Source organism: Arctopsyche grandis, chromosome 1, assembly GCF_051622035.1.
Source record: "Arctopsyche grandis isolate Sample6627 chromosome 1, ASM5162203v2, whole genome shotgun sequence".
Taxonomy (NCBI): Eukaryota; Metazoa; Arthropoda; class Insecta; order Trichoptera; family Hydropsychidae; genus Arctopsyche; species Arctopsyche grandis.
In genome coordinates this window covers 34064602-34080750 of record NC_135355.1, presented here as the reverse complement: position 1 = coordinate 34080750, position 16149 = coordinate 34064602, and the positions used below count along the sequence as shown (strand labels likewise).

The window sequence follows — 16149 nt, the reverse complement described above, 5'->3', positions numbered from 1 at the left end:
AGATTACATTGCATTAGTTTATATGGCAGGGCTTCTCAACCGTCTCCAAAATTTTCTTTATTTCAAATGAATAATTTAGTTTTTAAGCGTATGTCATTGAATTAGTTTAACACCGAAGACCTCTGTGAGGGACAGTACATATAAGATAATTATAAATTTTAGAGTTAAGTAATTTTAAAATTAGCTTGATAGCTAAGATAATATATAAATAAATAAACGTTGATCGCCACGTTTTATTTTGATAAAACAGTTCCCAGCCAGCGGTCACGTGTACTTCGAGTTTTAACATTGAATGTGACCTTTACGGCGTCTCTAAATCAAATTCACATAATTTTTTTCCAAAATTTTGTTTAAAAATGCAATTATTTTATTTCTTCTGCAAATAAGTCTTCTAGTGTACATTCGCAAGCTATATGTAAAATGAAAGTTTTTTTTAAACTTAATATTTCATTATACAATTATAAGGCAAGAATATCAAATATTAATTTAGATAAATTTAATGTATTATTTTACAATCAAGTCTCGAATTACGACTATTAGGATTTATGATGGAGAGATTTTACTTAGTGTTTAACAAAAAACAAATGTATGAATCGGACATTGTATTGGAGAAAAAAGGAGGTATGTAAAAAAGGCAGACATTAGAAATTTACAATAGTCAACCTTTTTTTTTTTGGGCAACGGGTTCCTTAATCCCCAGCTAAAATTATTTTTACATACCTCCTTTATGTTTCACATTAATATTGCATCATTTACAACTAACTATTATGCGTAAGAGTTGCATACAAAATTTAATTTTGACATGTAAAAGACACACGATTGATGTAAAATGCAATTAAAATGTAAATGTAAAAAAAATCACGCGCGTTGAATAGAGATGGCAAAACAATAATATATTTTGAAATTAGTTCTATGATTGACAGATGAATTGTCTACACAAATGGACGAAAATATGTAAAAAGACAAATGGGTTATAAAATTTTACTACCCTCATGTTAGAGGCTATTGAATGCATTTTTTTCTTTGCGTAAAACCCTAGGACAATAGGCAAATGGTGGGTTCGAAATCTCTTCAATGTCCTCTTCAACTTCGGTTTGTAGCATTAGAATAATAATTTTTAGCTATTCACAGTTGATAAGCTCGATCACATTTATTATAGAAAAATATACATATATCTATGTAATAAATTTATAATTTCTCTGGTATTATAAAGTTCTAATAAGGTTATCAAGTTAACAATACTTGTTCACCATCCCACCGCAAAATGCCTATGTTGAACGTGTGTTCTCATTAATTACATAAAGCTCACTGAACAGATGAGCGCAATTCGCATTATATTGACACAGTGAAAAGCGTGTTATAAAAAAGTGTATGTATTATAAAATGTCGTGCATTGAACTATATAATTATATAAAAGGGGAAAAAGAGCTGCTCCAAAAAACGAAAACATGAAGTCGCCCAATTCAAAGAAGAGTAAAGGCGAGAGAAGAACGTATGAATTAACCATCAAATGCACAACTTTTTGCTTATTTATTTCTTATTATTTAAGAATGTATAAATTAAGTCATAATATACTCAAATTTTTTAAATGACATCAATATTTTTTATGCAGCGGTAGCTGTTGATAAGCAATTATATTATAACTAAATTTGTCACTGATGTTAGGTATTTTAAATTTTTAATTTAACAATTATTGTTTTAATCTGAAAATTGATAAATTTTGTGTTTTAATGTTTTAAATTTAATGTCATGTGCATTTCAACAGTTCGAACTATGATGATTCCATTATTTGAGAGCAGATCACTTTTAATCTTACAATTAATGATGTATTATTTTAATTGAATATTGTTTATTTATTAAAATAAATATTATTACAAAATTAAGTAAAAAATTTAAAAATGATTTTAAAAATACATGTCAAATGATGATCTTTTTTCTTTATCTATTTTGTATGCTCATATTATGTTTAAATGATTTTTGTTTTGTTTTCAACTGAATACAACTTATTTCATATGAAGAAAAGATTTGTAATTTTGGCTTTTATTTATTTATTTTCATTATAAGATTTTATATTACGGTTGAGAAGCCCTGCCATATAAACTAATGCAATGTAATCTGCAGTTCATACGCTCAGAAAGTTTTTTTTTTCAATTTAAATAAGAAAATATTGGATACGGTTGAGAACCCCTGACATTTATACTAATTTAATAACGCCCGCGATGTGTACGATAAAAAGTAAATTATTCATTTGAAATAAAGTAAATTTTGGAGACGGTTGAGAAGCCCTGCCATATAAACTAATGCAATGTAATCTGCAGTTCATACGCTCGGAAAGTTTTTTTTTTCAATTTAAATACGTAAATATTGGATACGGTTGAGAACCCCTGTCATTTATACTAATTTAATAACGCCCGCGATGTGTACGATAAAAATCAGTGTACATATCAAGAATTAAAAAAAAATATATTGAACCTTTCATAAGAAAACAAGAAATTAAATAATTTTAATACTATAAAAGTATCAAATTATCTTGGATTGATTTGATTTAATCGAAAACAATAATAAAATTTCATGAAATATATAAATGACTAGTTTTCTTTTTTTTAATTAAAATTTGTCAACAAAATAAGCAATTCAGATTTGGAAATGATATCTATTGTATGCATACATACCAGCTTAGTTGCAGAAATATTAATTTTTAAATAACTAATAGTTAACGATTATTTACAAAAGTATTATTTATATTGTTAAAAATATAAGGAGTCGTTAAAAAAAATGTATCACTTTGCCTATGTATGTCAAAATGAGATCCAAAAAGGAATAAAGCAAATGGTATTCCTTTCCGTATTTTATAAAATACGAAATTTCTCTATAAAAATTACATTGCGACAAATTATAAATGGAAGGATTTATTTCAGCAATGTCTATAATATTTTTTAGCAAGATGCAAGCAAATATTTCATTTATTTTTAAACAATTCAGAATGGTGTTAAACACAACTGTACATACAATAAAAAAATAGAAGTCAATAAATGTCCCCCTTTTTTTCTATACAGTTTGTTATATTGATGTGTAAACATCAGTGGTGGCTCGTGATAATTTTAAGTGGTGGGGCTGCCTGAAAAAATGTCACCATAAATGTTCTATCATGTCATAACAGGACAAAATAAGTACAGTTTTTGGCATACGGCCACTTACATGTGGATTTAAGTATTATTGAAAAAAAAAACTAGCAAAATTCATCACCTATTAAAGGGGTGGGAAAAATTGAAAAAAAAAAGCTTCTATTTAAAATTAAATTCCGTTCTTTGGTTTTTAAGTTCTATAAATTTATCAATGACTTTTTTATTAAAGTCCGGTATTTCCCCAATCATTTCTTTTTCTATGCTAATCATAGTCAATGCGGTTAATCTATTCTGCCCCATTGAATTTCTCAAAAACGATTTAATTCAATTAAGAGTTGAAAAACATCTTTCCGGTTCTGCTGTGGTCATAGGAGTTGTGACAATTATTTTTAAGACAGAAAAAACCCCGATAACCAAATTTTCAGCACCCGTATCACGAAACAAATTATATATTTTATAAACACTGTTGATATTTTTAAAGTGATGAAGTTCATATAATGCGCGTAATTCCGTTTTTAGACATTGTTTGTCTAGCATTGGGTATGCTTTAACGGTTTCGTCGTCTTCGACACAGTCAATATTACTTACAATATCACCCTTTTGCATACAGGTAATATTGTAAGTAATATTGACTCTGTCGAAGACCCCAATAGTTCGTCCATCCAACTAATAAAAAGAATATCATTAATAAATAAAATATTTTAGAATTTTAGAGGAGGGGTCGCAGCCCGGCAGCCTATTAGGACGAGCCGCCACTGGTAAACATATGGTTTAACTTATATCAAAATTAACAAATAGTGATTTTTAAAAAAAATCTCATTACACAAAATAAGATAAGATCTGACGTGAAATAAAAACAATTGTCCAGTGCGAAATATATCTACAAACACCACATGGAAACATATGTATTATATATTGGTAGAGAAATGTTCCGTACCCGTTTTAAAGAACAAAATATACCCAAATAAAAATAGTATTGTGCAGCAGTAAGATAGATATTATGTAACTATCGATACATAATAGAAATGGAAATAAATATACATAGTCGAATGAAAATTCAATACGCATACGTATAAGGGAAATGTTAATGTATACATATTTGAAAAAAGAAAATCTCATTTTAGGTACAGATACATACATACGATACGAAGCGAAAAGAGATATACATTTACGAAATAATTTACATTATATCTACATATAATAGTTTTTAAAAACTGTCAAAAATGAACTTTCCAACATTTGATCTTTGGTAAATATTTACATGCTAAGCAAAAAGTATATTGAATCATTAAAAAAACAAATGTATTATATACATATATACATATATACAATTCTGTAAAAATCGAATTATACTTCAAGCACACAATATTATTTTATTTATTTTTTAATCATAAAAAAAACGACAGACTGCAATTTCACGATTTGAGTTCGAACAACAAAAAAATATGGAATTTTCATATTCTACGCTATTTTCTTACTAATGATTGTGATCAGTATAAAAAAATAAAAAAACCGTTATATACATATATACATTAATAAAATCGGAAAATCTATCAGCTATTAGCTATTTCTAAATAAATTTGAGATTTGACGCGATTTAGCATAGGAAATTTGCACGTAATTACGGAATTATTGAATGTAGATAGAAATAGCCGAGAAGAATGAAAAATATCACGACCGAAAGAATCTCACAACTCGCACCACGTATTGCCGACAAATTGGACACTCGTTGAGGCGTTTACCGCACTGAACACACGTGGCTATGTGACCGCACTCTAACATTACACATTCCATCGGAGCGTCCATACAAATTTTACACAGCTCTTCATTCCCAGTAGTTTCTAAATCTGAAATTGAAACAGTTAAAATAAAGTAAAAACGAATGATCATTTCAAATAATTTACATCATTTCGAATAAACTGACTTGAATTTACCTTCTCTAGACTTGGTACTTTCCCTCCATAGCCGTTCGGCCCTTTCTAAAAGTTCTTTTCGTTCACAACACCCTTTAAAATCAACCCTATTGAGAATCAACAATTCTTTAAGCTGCTTAACATTCAAACCTTCTATTTGTGAAAATTCTTTTAAATCATCTAAATTAATTCTAGAAGACGAAATCTTAGCCGTCATAGGCATATTTTTTAAACTTGACGTATCACCAGACGAACTATTATCACCAGTCCTAGACGGCAAGTCCAGATCTGATGCAGCTCTGGCCGTCGCTCGAAGTGGCACGTCATTGTCAAGCAAAAGTATATCAGAATCTAAAACAAAATAATTACTTTCAAACAAACACGAAGAGTGACATCGACAAAAATAAACAGGCCCATACACACCTTGAGGTAAGGGGTCGGCTGGAGGGGTGACTATTTCCCAATCGGGATCATCGGGATCGTCTTCTATTTCTAAACAATCGTTGGTATCCGTCAGTTCTGCGTGTGGATCGTGAATTTCGTCATCTCCAGACGTGTTGGTGACTATACACTGCGGCGGTCGAAACGGCATTTCACTATGATCCATTCCCGAGATCGACGGGGTATTCCTGGGCTGTGCATTACTAGGAGGCGGCGGTTGAGGATTAATATTAGATTCCGACCGGGAAGTGGTCGGCTTTGGGACGTTCGCGTTTTGTTGGGAAGCACTTGAAGGTCCACTAGTGTGGGGAACATTTTGAGCACCTAAAATTATCAAACAGGTACATAGATATATAAAAGATCCAATATAAAGATATGTGTATGTTGGGGTGGAAACAATTACACAATTAATAACTAAAAAATGCACATTCTAATAGAAAATTCTCTATCTATATATGAATTTCGGAGATTATGCATAGGAAAATGTTGGAAAGAAAATGTTTCGACGGCGTGTTGAGCTCACCTGAAATTAGCTACAAAAAGATTACTTTATGCCAGGGTTTTCCAAACTTTTTCTGCAATGGAACAATTTTACAAACCAGGAAATTTTAACGGAACACTTATTTTTAAAGTTGGGTAAATATAAAATAAAATATATTATTAAAGCTCTTAACGACTTTGATGATTTTGAGTCTTTGAATCGCAAATCTTCTTGATATCAGGCACAATAAAGGTGAGTTCAATCCTTATGTGGGGTTGCGTCGAGTCTGTTCCTGCATTTTGACCATTGCAGCATAATAAGAAAATTCTGTTTCGCATAGATAGGATGTAGAAAATGGAAGTAAGACAAAAACAGCTTGTTTTGCCATATTGGGGTATTCTTCTGACAAACTCGTTCAGAAATCATTTAATGGCTTTAAAATTCATCTACTTTAAAACTACTGGCTTTTCATCTACGTTAAAATTTAAGTCATTCATTCATCTAAGGCAGGAAAACAATCAAAATTATTAGATTCAACTGATGAAATCCAAAATTGAATTTTATCTCTTGTATTAAAAATTGTATTATTTTTACCTTATATTGTAAAACTTTTACCACAATTTTTATTTCCGTATCACAAATTCTCCACCTGAATGTACTTAGATTCTTGACTTCATAAACATCAGTGGAGATTGACCATCACTCACCTTTCAATTTCAGGCAGAAGTTGTTTAAATGTGATGCAGCCTATAAAACCATAGCAAAATTTTCGCAGAACACCTATTCAGGCTCCATGGAACACCAGTGTTCCACAGAAAATAGTTTGGGAAACCCTGCTTTATGCAACCAAAAATGTCATTCTGCCTGAAGAAAAAGATCTTTGATTAATGCGTTTTGCCAGTGATGACGTATGGGTGTGAAACTTGGACATTGAACACCAAGATGCTACGCAGAGTCCAATGCACTCAAAAAAGTATGGCATAACGAGGAAAGACAGGAAGCAGAACACGTGGGTGAACAGTATGACAAGGGTAGTGGAAATAGTGGATAGAATAAAGAGATTGAAATGGCAATGGGCGGGCCACGTGGCTAGAAGAGTGGACGAAAGGTGGACAAAAGAAGTGCTAGAATGGTACCCGAGAGATTGCAAATGAGTAAAAGAAATACCGCAGGGAAGATGAATAGACGAAATTTGCAAAATGTGTAAGGTGAGATGGATGAGAGATGCGCAAAACAGAGACGAGTGGCCTTCATCCAACAGTGGATGGTGAGCGGCTGTAGATGGTGATGATGATCCTATGTATATAGTTATTATACAGGTATTGAATATTTGCTCAATTAAAATATAAATTTTCAATATGCTGATTGTGCGATTGTTTCCACTCAACCTGCGGTATTACTTAAATGGGTGACCGTGAAAAAGTCGAAAATGTTCGTTTACCATGCATACATATAAAAAACGGTTACGGTACGGGAAAAACGGTAAAACTCTCTCTCCCCCTGTCGTACATCCTCACTTAATTTGCGCGAGCAGAAACAACAGGAACAAGAGGAACAGGCTTTTCCTCCCGTATCCTGCGCGCGCACATTAAACAAGACTGTATGACAAAAAGAGAGATAATTACACAGCATGCCACTAATATGTATATATTATATATACATAGTACCGTTTACCATGCACCCTTTTTTTTTTTTGATCTTTCCACTTAAGATCTTTCGATTTTCGATCTTTGCCTGCCGATATTTGCTTTTTCCCTAATTAAATATATTATAAAAATTAAAACTTTTGACCCTAATTAAATATATTATAAAAATTAAAATCAACATACGATTATTATTATGGCGATTTTTATGTGACTTGTCGCCGTTGTGTGAGCCGATATCGAAAGCTGAATTAAGTAAATTTGTTGTGAATCCTTTTATACTGGCTAAGGCTTGGGTGAATTCGTTCTGTTGATGCGGAGGCGGCCTGTGAATGAAACTCCCGCTATTCACGTGGTTTACAACCAAATTCACCAAATCTTCTTTCTCTGAAAGCAAAATAATACAAGTAAAAAAAAATCCAAGCGTTCAAAGTAAGATATTTGGATTTAAATATTTATATTTGTATATGTAGCGTATGTGAATGTTACACTTGTCGTGTTGTTTAGTGGTATCAATTGCACAGCTTCACAATTTATTAAATATCCTGTCAAGCCTAAACTCGCCGAGAGATATAATTGAATATTGTTGATTCATGGAAGATAACATCAATCATTATCTCATTATATAATGAGGTTATTTAAACATAAACTAAGTTGGGAAATTTCATGACACATCTATTGATTCAAGATATGAATACTATACATACTTATGTATGTAGTTTTGCTCAATGGAACCGAATCATTTCAGTAATTTTTACTTTATCTACAAATGTACATATGTACGTAGTAACAAGTTTTGTGATCATGCGAAAATTTGAAGTTGACATTTTGACTGATTCAAACTCAGAATCGATCATTGATCAAGTTTTCATGTGTGTTAGTGTATTTTTTGAATACCATTAGTCCTGTCGAACTGAAACTTAGTATCGGTTACTGAAATGCTAATCGATAAGACGTATTTTTTTTTCTTCAAATTTTTAAGTTGACCGAAAATGGTAACTCTTGTTCGATTTTTTTTCTAATATTTTTTTCGACCCTTTAAATATGTGTGCTCTTCACGAGAAAATTCAAGTATAATCCTTGTATCAACATGATTAAAATAAATAAAAAACCATTAAATTTAATCAACCGAAAGTGGTATTTTTCCCTCCAAGAAAAGTCAAAATGTTGTGACCACACGATTTTCTCAACACCACTGAAAATGATCAAGCTGAAAATTTATATTTGTATTATTTATGTACTAACTTAGAATTGATATGGTTTTGGTCAGAATTCGTAAACCGGAAGTAGTCATTTTTTTTAAAACAATATTTCATTATTTTATTTTGACCTTTAAAATTATTTTTATTTTCTTTATATTCAACGTGTATAATTTTTATAGTGATTTTAAGTAACAAAAAAAAGTTGAACAAAATCCGACTACCGGAAGTAGAACTTTTGTCTTATGCAAGTTTCCCTACATTTGCGCTCAATTTGTATCGAAAATGCCCTCATAGCCGGTATGTATGTTTAATTATCGCATTTTGTTTTGTCACCTTCTTATATTCCTCAAATACATAGATAAAGTCGTGGGTTGGTTAGTACCAAATTTTTTTTGATCAACGTTCATTTAAAATATCGCCCTACTAGCATTAAATCTATACTACATACATACATATTTGTAGGAGCAAATTGATGAGTAGTGTTATTTAATATTGTTACATACACCGCCAGTAAGTGCAATCGGATTAGGCTGAGTAGCATCCCAGAGACTGTGTGACTGTTATAATTGGTTTCAAGGATTATCTCTGGACTAAGTGCAAGTCGGCTAAACAATGGCCACCGAATTGGCCGCTATTGGTCCCTTCTCAGAAGTGACCGACACCGTGGGACTGTGTGCCATGGGAATACATATCTGGGTACATGCTTAAACAATAGGGAAGGAACCGGACGTCGAAGATGCCCTGAGCACTGCCAGTGCGTGTATCTCCTTAATCACCAATAAATGCTGTGACACGACTTTGGCCTTTTACTTGGATCCTCCACCCACCCCTACGCAACAATATTATACTTTCATTTATATTAGAACAAGTTTAGAGTGATTAATTCTAGATAACTAATAGCCCACATTTACATAAGTATGGTATTTGAAAATGCAAAATTTCAAATACCTCAGTAAGTACATGTTTAGATTGACCTTGGCAGCAATTGAAATTTATTTGTGTTCTTCTTCACTGTTTTTTTTCCTATCAATAATATGCAACGACACGACTTCAATGACTCAATGTTGTGTATTCATAATTGAACAAAACAACCGTGACGCACTGATTAAGTCGAAATTGCAATTGAGGCTAATAAATATCTTAGGAAAAGTACGTACTATGTACATATGTGTACTTTGTTTTTATATCCGATATAGAAACTTTGATCTTGTGTGCCAAAGAAACACAAATGATCTTTGAAATGTGATGCAAAATGTATAATAAGTAATAGTAAGACTGTTTTTTGTGGTTTTCTCGATATATGTATGGTTCGTAGGATGCAAATATTGGAGGTCATCGACGGAATGAAGAATAGCTATCGATCTGGATTCGACAGTCATTCAGATCTGCTCTCGGCCATAAATCCGTGTCTCAGTTATACATTTTTGAAATATTTTCTTCATCTTATACGTTTGAGTGGCATACTGATTAATTGTATCGATTTTTATCATTTTAATAACACTGAGCAACAAAAAATCACGTTTTTAAGTTACCAGAGCGGAGACTAACCAATCTTAACTAACTTTGACCCACTGAATTCGAATATGATAATGATTTTTGTTGGTTGGTGATCGTTTACGAAATATGAGCGTTTAAAACATTGCGGGATTTTTACAGTTTTTTGGCATTTAAATTGCAATTACCGCTTGAGTTAGTACGTTTAGATAAAAAAAAATATTGAGATAGAAAACCAACCCTTATAAACGTGGTGAAATAAAAAAATTGTCAAATAAATGCAAAATAGCATGGAGAAAAAATCCGTAAAAAAATGCATTTTTGACTTTTAAAATTAGCTAGACAATTAATTATAAGTATTTTAAAGCAATAAAATATCACAATCAATAGGAAAAACATCTGACTATTGATTCCAATACTCACTTTAAGCACAGCAATATACTAGATCTTGAGTTAAAGACCGCAAAAGCTGAAAAACTGTAAAAATCGCACATTTTTTTAAACGTTCATATCTCGTAAACGATCACTTACCAACAAAAATCAATATCATATTCGAATTCAGTGGGTCAATCTTAGTAAAGATTGGTTAGTCTCCGCTCTGGTAATTTTTTTTGTTGCTCATAATTTTTATTAAATATTGAATAAGGATGACGTAACGTCTCGGTCGAAGTCTAAAAATAATAAAAAAAAAATTAAATCCATCGATTATTCATACAATAGTGAGATTTTATAATCTTTTTAGGAAAGTAAAACTAGGGTGATATTATTTAGTATTGTACAGTATAATTGGTGCTATGTGTTAATTTAGTAAGACATTTATTTAAACACAGTATGATTGTCGCAAGACATCTCAAGCAGAATCTCATTTGACTAACGGATAACTTTTCAGCGATGGATATTACCTATAAAGCTAACGATATGTGGTGTTTTTTCTTGTAAATGTTTCTCAATTTTGATCGATCTGAAAAAATGCATCAATTAAAATATCTACTTTGACCATATTATTGAGAAATTTCGAGTAAAAACCAGGGCTATGCAGTCGGATAAAAATATACCTACTCCGACTCTGGTTTTGTTTTATGGTTTGACTCAAACTTTGATTCCAAACTTCGACTCAAATTTAAACGATTTTAGTAAGATGGACCTTTCTTGTTGATATGTGTATAAAATTGGGTTCTACTTTAGTATGCGGTCTACCTTCACATATCTACTTTAGTATGCGATCTACCTTCACGTTTTTACTTTAATATGCGGTCTCACTGTCTCAGTTCTCGCGTGTGACACTGAGACTGAATAATACCGACCCTAACAACCTAATCTTAAATTAATAGGGCCAACCTTAACTTAACCTAACCTATCCTGACCCTTAAATAAATAGGTGTAGGTTGCTAAGATATCTTTTTTTTTATAGTTTTATTTCATTAATATTTTCACAAAAAAAAACACATCTTTGCAGCCAACACCTATTTATTTAAGGGTCAGGATAGGTTAGGTTAGGTTAAGGTTGACCCTATTCATTTAAGATTTGGTTAAGAGATATGTATCTGCTGATGATATTTTGATAGAAATGCTTCGAAAATATTAGGGGGTGGCCGGAAAAAACAAAAATTGTAATAAACATTTCTTTGCTACGATACAAATATAAAAAAAAAATAGTTAACTGCGATTCAAAAGTAGACCGCATACTAAAGTAGCACCAAATTAATAATATTAAAAAATTACTAAAAATTGACATGTAACCCAATTTATTGAACTATTAGTAATTAAATAGGTATAAATAAAAATTACATTCACAGTATATGTATATGAATTGCATACACGAATTATTTAATTTAATCAAAAAAATATGAAACATTGGTTTTAGCCAGAACACATAAAAATAGGTTCAATTTCAACGATTTTATTTATAATGTAATTTAAATTCATGATTTTTATAGAGAAACTATTAAATTTCAATATACCAATTAACTTTATTAAAATTAGAGATTCTAGTTGATGTATACTGTAATACTGTTGTTGCGTAGGGGTGGATTCGGGATCCAAATGAAAGGCCAAAGTCGCTTCACAGCATTTATTCAACGATTCGAGAGGTCCACCGCTTATTCCAGAATATTTGATCTACCATGTGAACCTCAAGTTGCACAGCACAACTTCCCCAATTCATTAATGAGTAAAGGTCTACTCTGACGAGTCTATTATTTTACTCACGAACTCGCCCAATTCTGTGAGAACTCGAGCGTATCCTATGTTCGGGCACTTACCGAGTCCCATTAACCTGATCTGGGGTTTCTATCGTTCACTCCCACGAATCCACTTAGACAATGGATACGGTAAACACCAAGAATAGCGTCGCCTGGCATCCAACATGGTACCTATATTGTGCAATTATCATCAGATATACTCTAAACCAGTGGTTCTTAACCTGGGTTCGATCGAACCCCAGGGGTTCGGCGGAAGTCAAGACACACCCGAATCATATGATTCGGGTGCCAATTAAGAAGGGTTCGGTGGATGCGCATATGAAACTAATGGGGTTCAGTACCTCCAACAAGGTTAAGAACCACTGCTCTAAACCCACTGGTGGAGGTGAGAAATGAATTTCTTAAAACAAATTCTTGCAAGTACGTTGTAAATAATCTGCGATTTGTGCCGAATTGAAGTTTCAGCTTCCGTTTCGCTCGCATCCACAATGTAATATAAATGCATTCGTTTGTGACTCACCGAGACAACTCGGTGGATCCAAACAAGAGTGAATTACATACTTAACCTTTTTTGTATGTAAATGCCAGGAGATGCTATTGTTGGTGTTTACCGATTTCGTTACGACTCGGACTCGGCTTGAAATGCTCCGACTCCCCGTAGTCCTGGTAAAAACACAAAAAAAGGAAGTGTCGATAAAGATAGAAATAGGAATCTTCTTCTTGTTAATGCCTTGTCCGCATCCGGACGTTGGCGACCACTTCGTCGATTATTTGAATATATCCGCATCGGTCTTCAGCGGCTCGGAACAGCTCTTCGGCGCTCATATCGGTCCACATGCGCATGTTTCGAAGCCAAGATAACTTTTTCCTGCCAATCCATTTTTTCCTTCTATTTTCCCCATGGTTATCAAACGGAGAAATTCGTATTTTGGACCCCGTATCATGTGTCCGAGGTACTCCATCTTTCTCCGCTTGATGACAGAAACAAGTTCCCTGCCTCTCCCCATCATGCCGAGGACAGCTTCGTTTGATATCTTTTTGGTCCACGGAATCTTCAGCATACGCCTATAGACCCACATCTCAAAAGCTTCAATGCGGCTGATCATCTTGGTTTTCAGAGTCCACGTCTCACACCCGTGTAGTAATACTGTCCAGACGTAGCTCTTCGCGAATCTCAACCGCGTATGAAGATTGAGATGCTCGTTTGTAAGCGCCGCCTTCATTTTTACAAATGCTGTTCTAGCCATCTCGATGCGGATTCTTAAATCTTCATCTGGGTCCATCTCTTCATTCAGCCAGGTACCCAGGTATTTGAATCTTTTTACTCTTTCTATCACCTCTCCATCCAAGGTTAGATTCCCGGTGTCTGTTTGCATTCTATCTACTATCATAAATTTTGTCTTCTTTAGATTTATGCGCAGACCTCTTCGATTGCTTTCTTGATGTACACGGTCTAGAGATTTATTTATTTATTTTAAACAGACCATTGTGGCATAACAGGAATTCCTAAAGCGCCACAATGGTCAAAAAATATAACACAAAAAAGAAAAAAAACAAAATAACAATTAAACATAAACATAAATACATCCATACATACATAAAAAATAGCATTTATAATAACAGATAAAGTAAACATATCAAATAAAATATAGCATAAGGAATGCCTTGCACCTACAGCCAGTTTCAATAAATATGTAAGAAACAACTACAAATACAAAACATCCCTGTAAGGCCCAAATGGAAGAGAGTTAATCAAAATTTCACTCATAAATCACAATCAATCATGAAAACAATGATGAGCGCAGACTACCAGATAAATGGGTTAGAGTAATTTCCGACAATTTACGCTCACTAAGGTGGAAAATATCACATTCAGTCTCGGCAGCAACGATTTCATTAAGAAGTCGGATAGCTCTTGGAATAGGAGCCATTCGAAAAAGGACTGTGCGGGCAGGAGGTACAGCCAGCAAATGATGATGTCTACCACGCACATAGTGAATAGGGACATAAAGCCCCAACTGCTCCAGCAACAACGGGCATGACGTATTACCACGTAAGAGCAGGAGAACGAAACGAATTAATGAGAAGTTTCTCCGAAGTTCAAGGGAATTATACCCAAGCATGCCCAAAAGGAAAGGAGTGGGGTAGAGATATGGGTAATACCCATATTCTTTCCTATATAGGAAACGAAGAAATGCTTTTTGCACTTTCTCAATCATCAGAGAGTAATCTTTGCAGGTCTGCTAAATTTTCAGCGACTAGTGCCGTGTCATCAGCATATCTTATAAATAAATAAATAGAAGAAATAGGAATAGATACCCACAATCTACACAACGGTGACTATGCACTCGTATGTAGATTCGTTATCTTGTTGAAACCTAATCGATATAGCATGTTTGTTGAAGATTGAAATTGTCGATGGAAGGCGCATTTGTACAATTGGGTGAGGTGGGGTGATGAGGGAGTGTGGTGGGTAATGTGGGTAATGTGGGCAATGTGAGTACCGACCGACGCATCCAGCGGTGGAGACTTTCTGGCGATGGAGGTAGCACTGCAGGTCGCGTATTTTGAGCCGGTCGAGTTGGGTGCGGGCGAGCGGCCGGGTCGCCAGCACGCGGCACGCCCTGCACACCTGGCGCGCCCCCTGCGCCCCCTGCGCCTCGGCCCCCCCTGCAGAAGTGGCCACGCGAGACACGCACCCGCTGCAGAAGTGGCGGCCGCAGTCCCCGCACACCCGCCGCCGCCGCAGCACCGTGAACTGCGCGGTGCAACCCTCGCACGGCATCACCCCGTCAGCCCCGCTCCCCGCTCCCCGCTCCCCGCTCCTCGCCACTCTCGGCGCCCCACCCCCGCGCACTGCCCGCTGACACTGACAAACAGTGTCGCCACGACAATCGCTGTCACTATCTCCAATGCCAATGCCGATGCAAAGGTGCCAATTGATTGGCATCGGCACGACAATGCTATTTATTTGCTTTTTATTAGCACCTCCCTAAAATCTCAATCGAAAGGTACCCATGCAAAATATTGTACTGTAAGAGTATAGCACAACTTGAACTATACGAAACTAGGTCGATGATATTGTGGCATGGTCGAGTTTGGTCACCTTCCTGCGAGTTGGGGACCAGCTCGGCTGTTTTCACAGCGGCTACCTCACTCTGCCTTCAGCTATAATAAATAAAGCACGTGCATCAACATGCCAGTCGTCTCAAGGTCTGTTCATACTTAGCAGCACTGCACGACTATGTAGGAATCTCGTCACCGTAATCGAAATCTATTGCGACGGAGAATACATTTCTCACGCTCAACCATTGACGTCATCTCAAGTCGAAGAACACCTGCATCCATTAAACTAAATCGAGTGGAACGACGCCAAACATTCGAGCTTATTCCACCCCAACGAACCAATCAGAACGACACGGAATCAAAGAACACCTGCATCCATTAGACTAAATCGAGTGGAACGACGCCAAACATTCGAGAAACGTCCACCCTAAACAACAAACCACATTCTTCGCATAACTTGCACTTCTCGGAATCAATCGCCAAACACAGGTCACGTGGATCCCCAAAAACAATATAAAAGGAGGTTCACCCCAAACAACTTCAGTCGACCCACAGCAACAAGAGTCGACACACAGCAGCAAAC

At 34.6% G+C, this 16149-nt stretch overlaps 1 protein-coding gene across 2 annotated transcripts; it reads right to left on the bottom strand.

Moving 5' to 3' along the window:
• Positions 1-2605: 2605 nt before the first annotated feature.
• On the bottom strand, positions 2606-15414 carry LOC143916251 (E3 ubiquitin-protein ligase RNF34). 2 transcript variants are annotated; one of them, XM_077437292.1, is made up of 7 exons: positions 15187-15285; positions 15009-15144; positions 7790-7990; positions 5462-5803; positions 5060-5389; positions 3902-4972; positions 2896-3708 (listed from the first exon to the last, which is right to left on the bottom strand). In XM_077437292.1, exons 1-6 carry the CDS (start codon positions 15283-15285, stop codon positions 4797-4799), a joined length of 1284 nt encoding a protein of 427 aa, XP_077293418.1. In that variant the 3' UTR covers positions 2896-3708; positions 3902-4796. The 2 variants fall into 2 exon arrangements, with proteins under 2 accessions (XP_077293410.1, XP_077293418.1); XM_077437284.1 differs by having other exon boundaries at positions 2606-3708; positions 15009-15414.
• Positions 15415-16149: the final 735 nt, after the last annotated feature.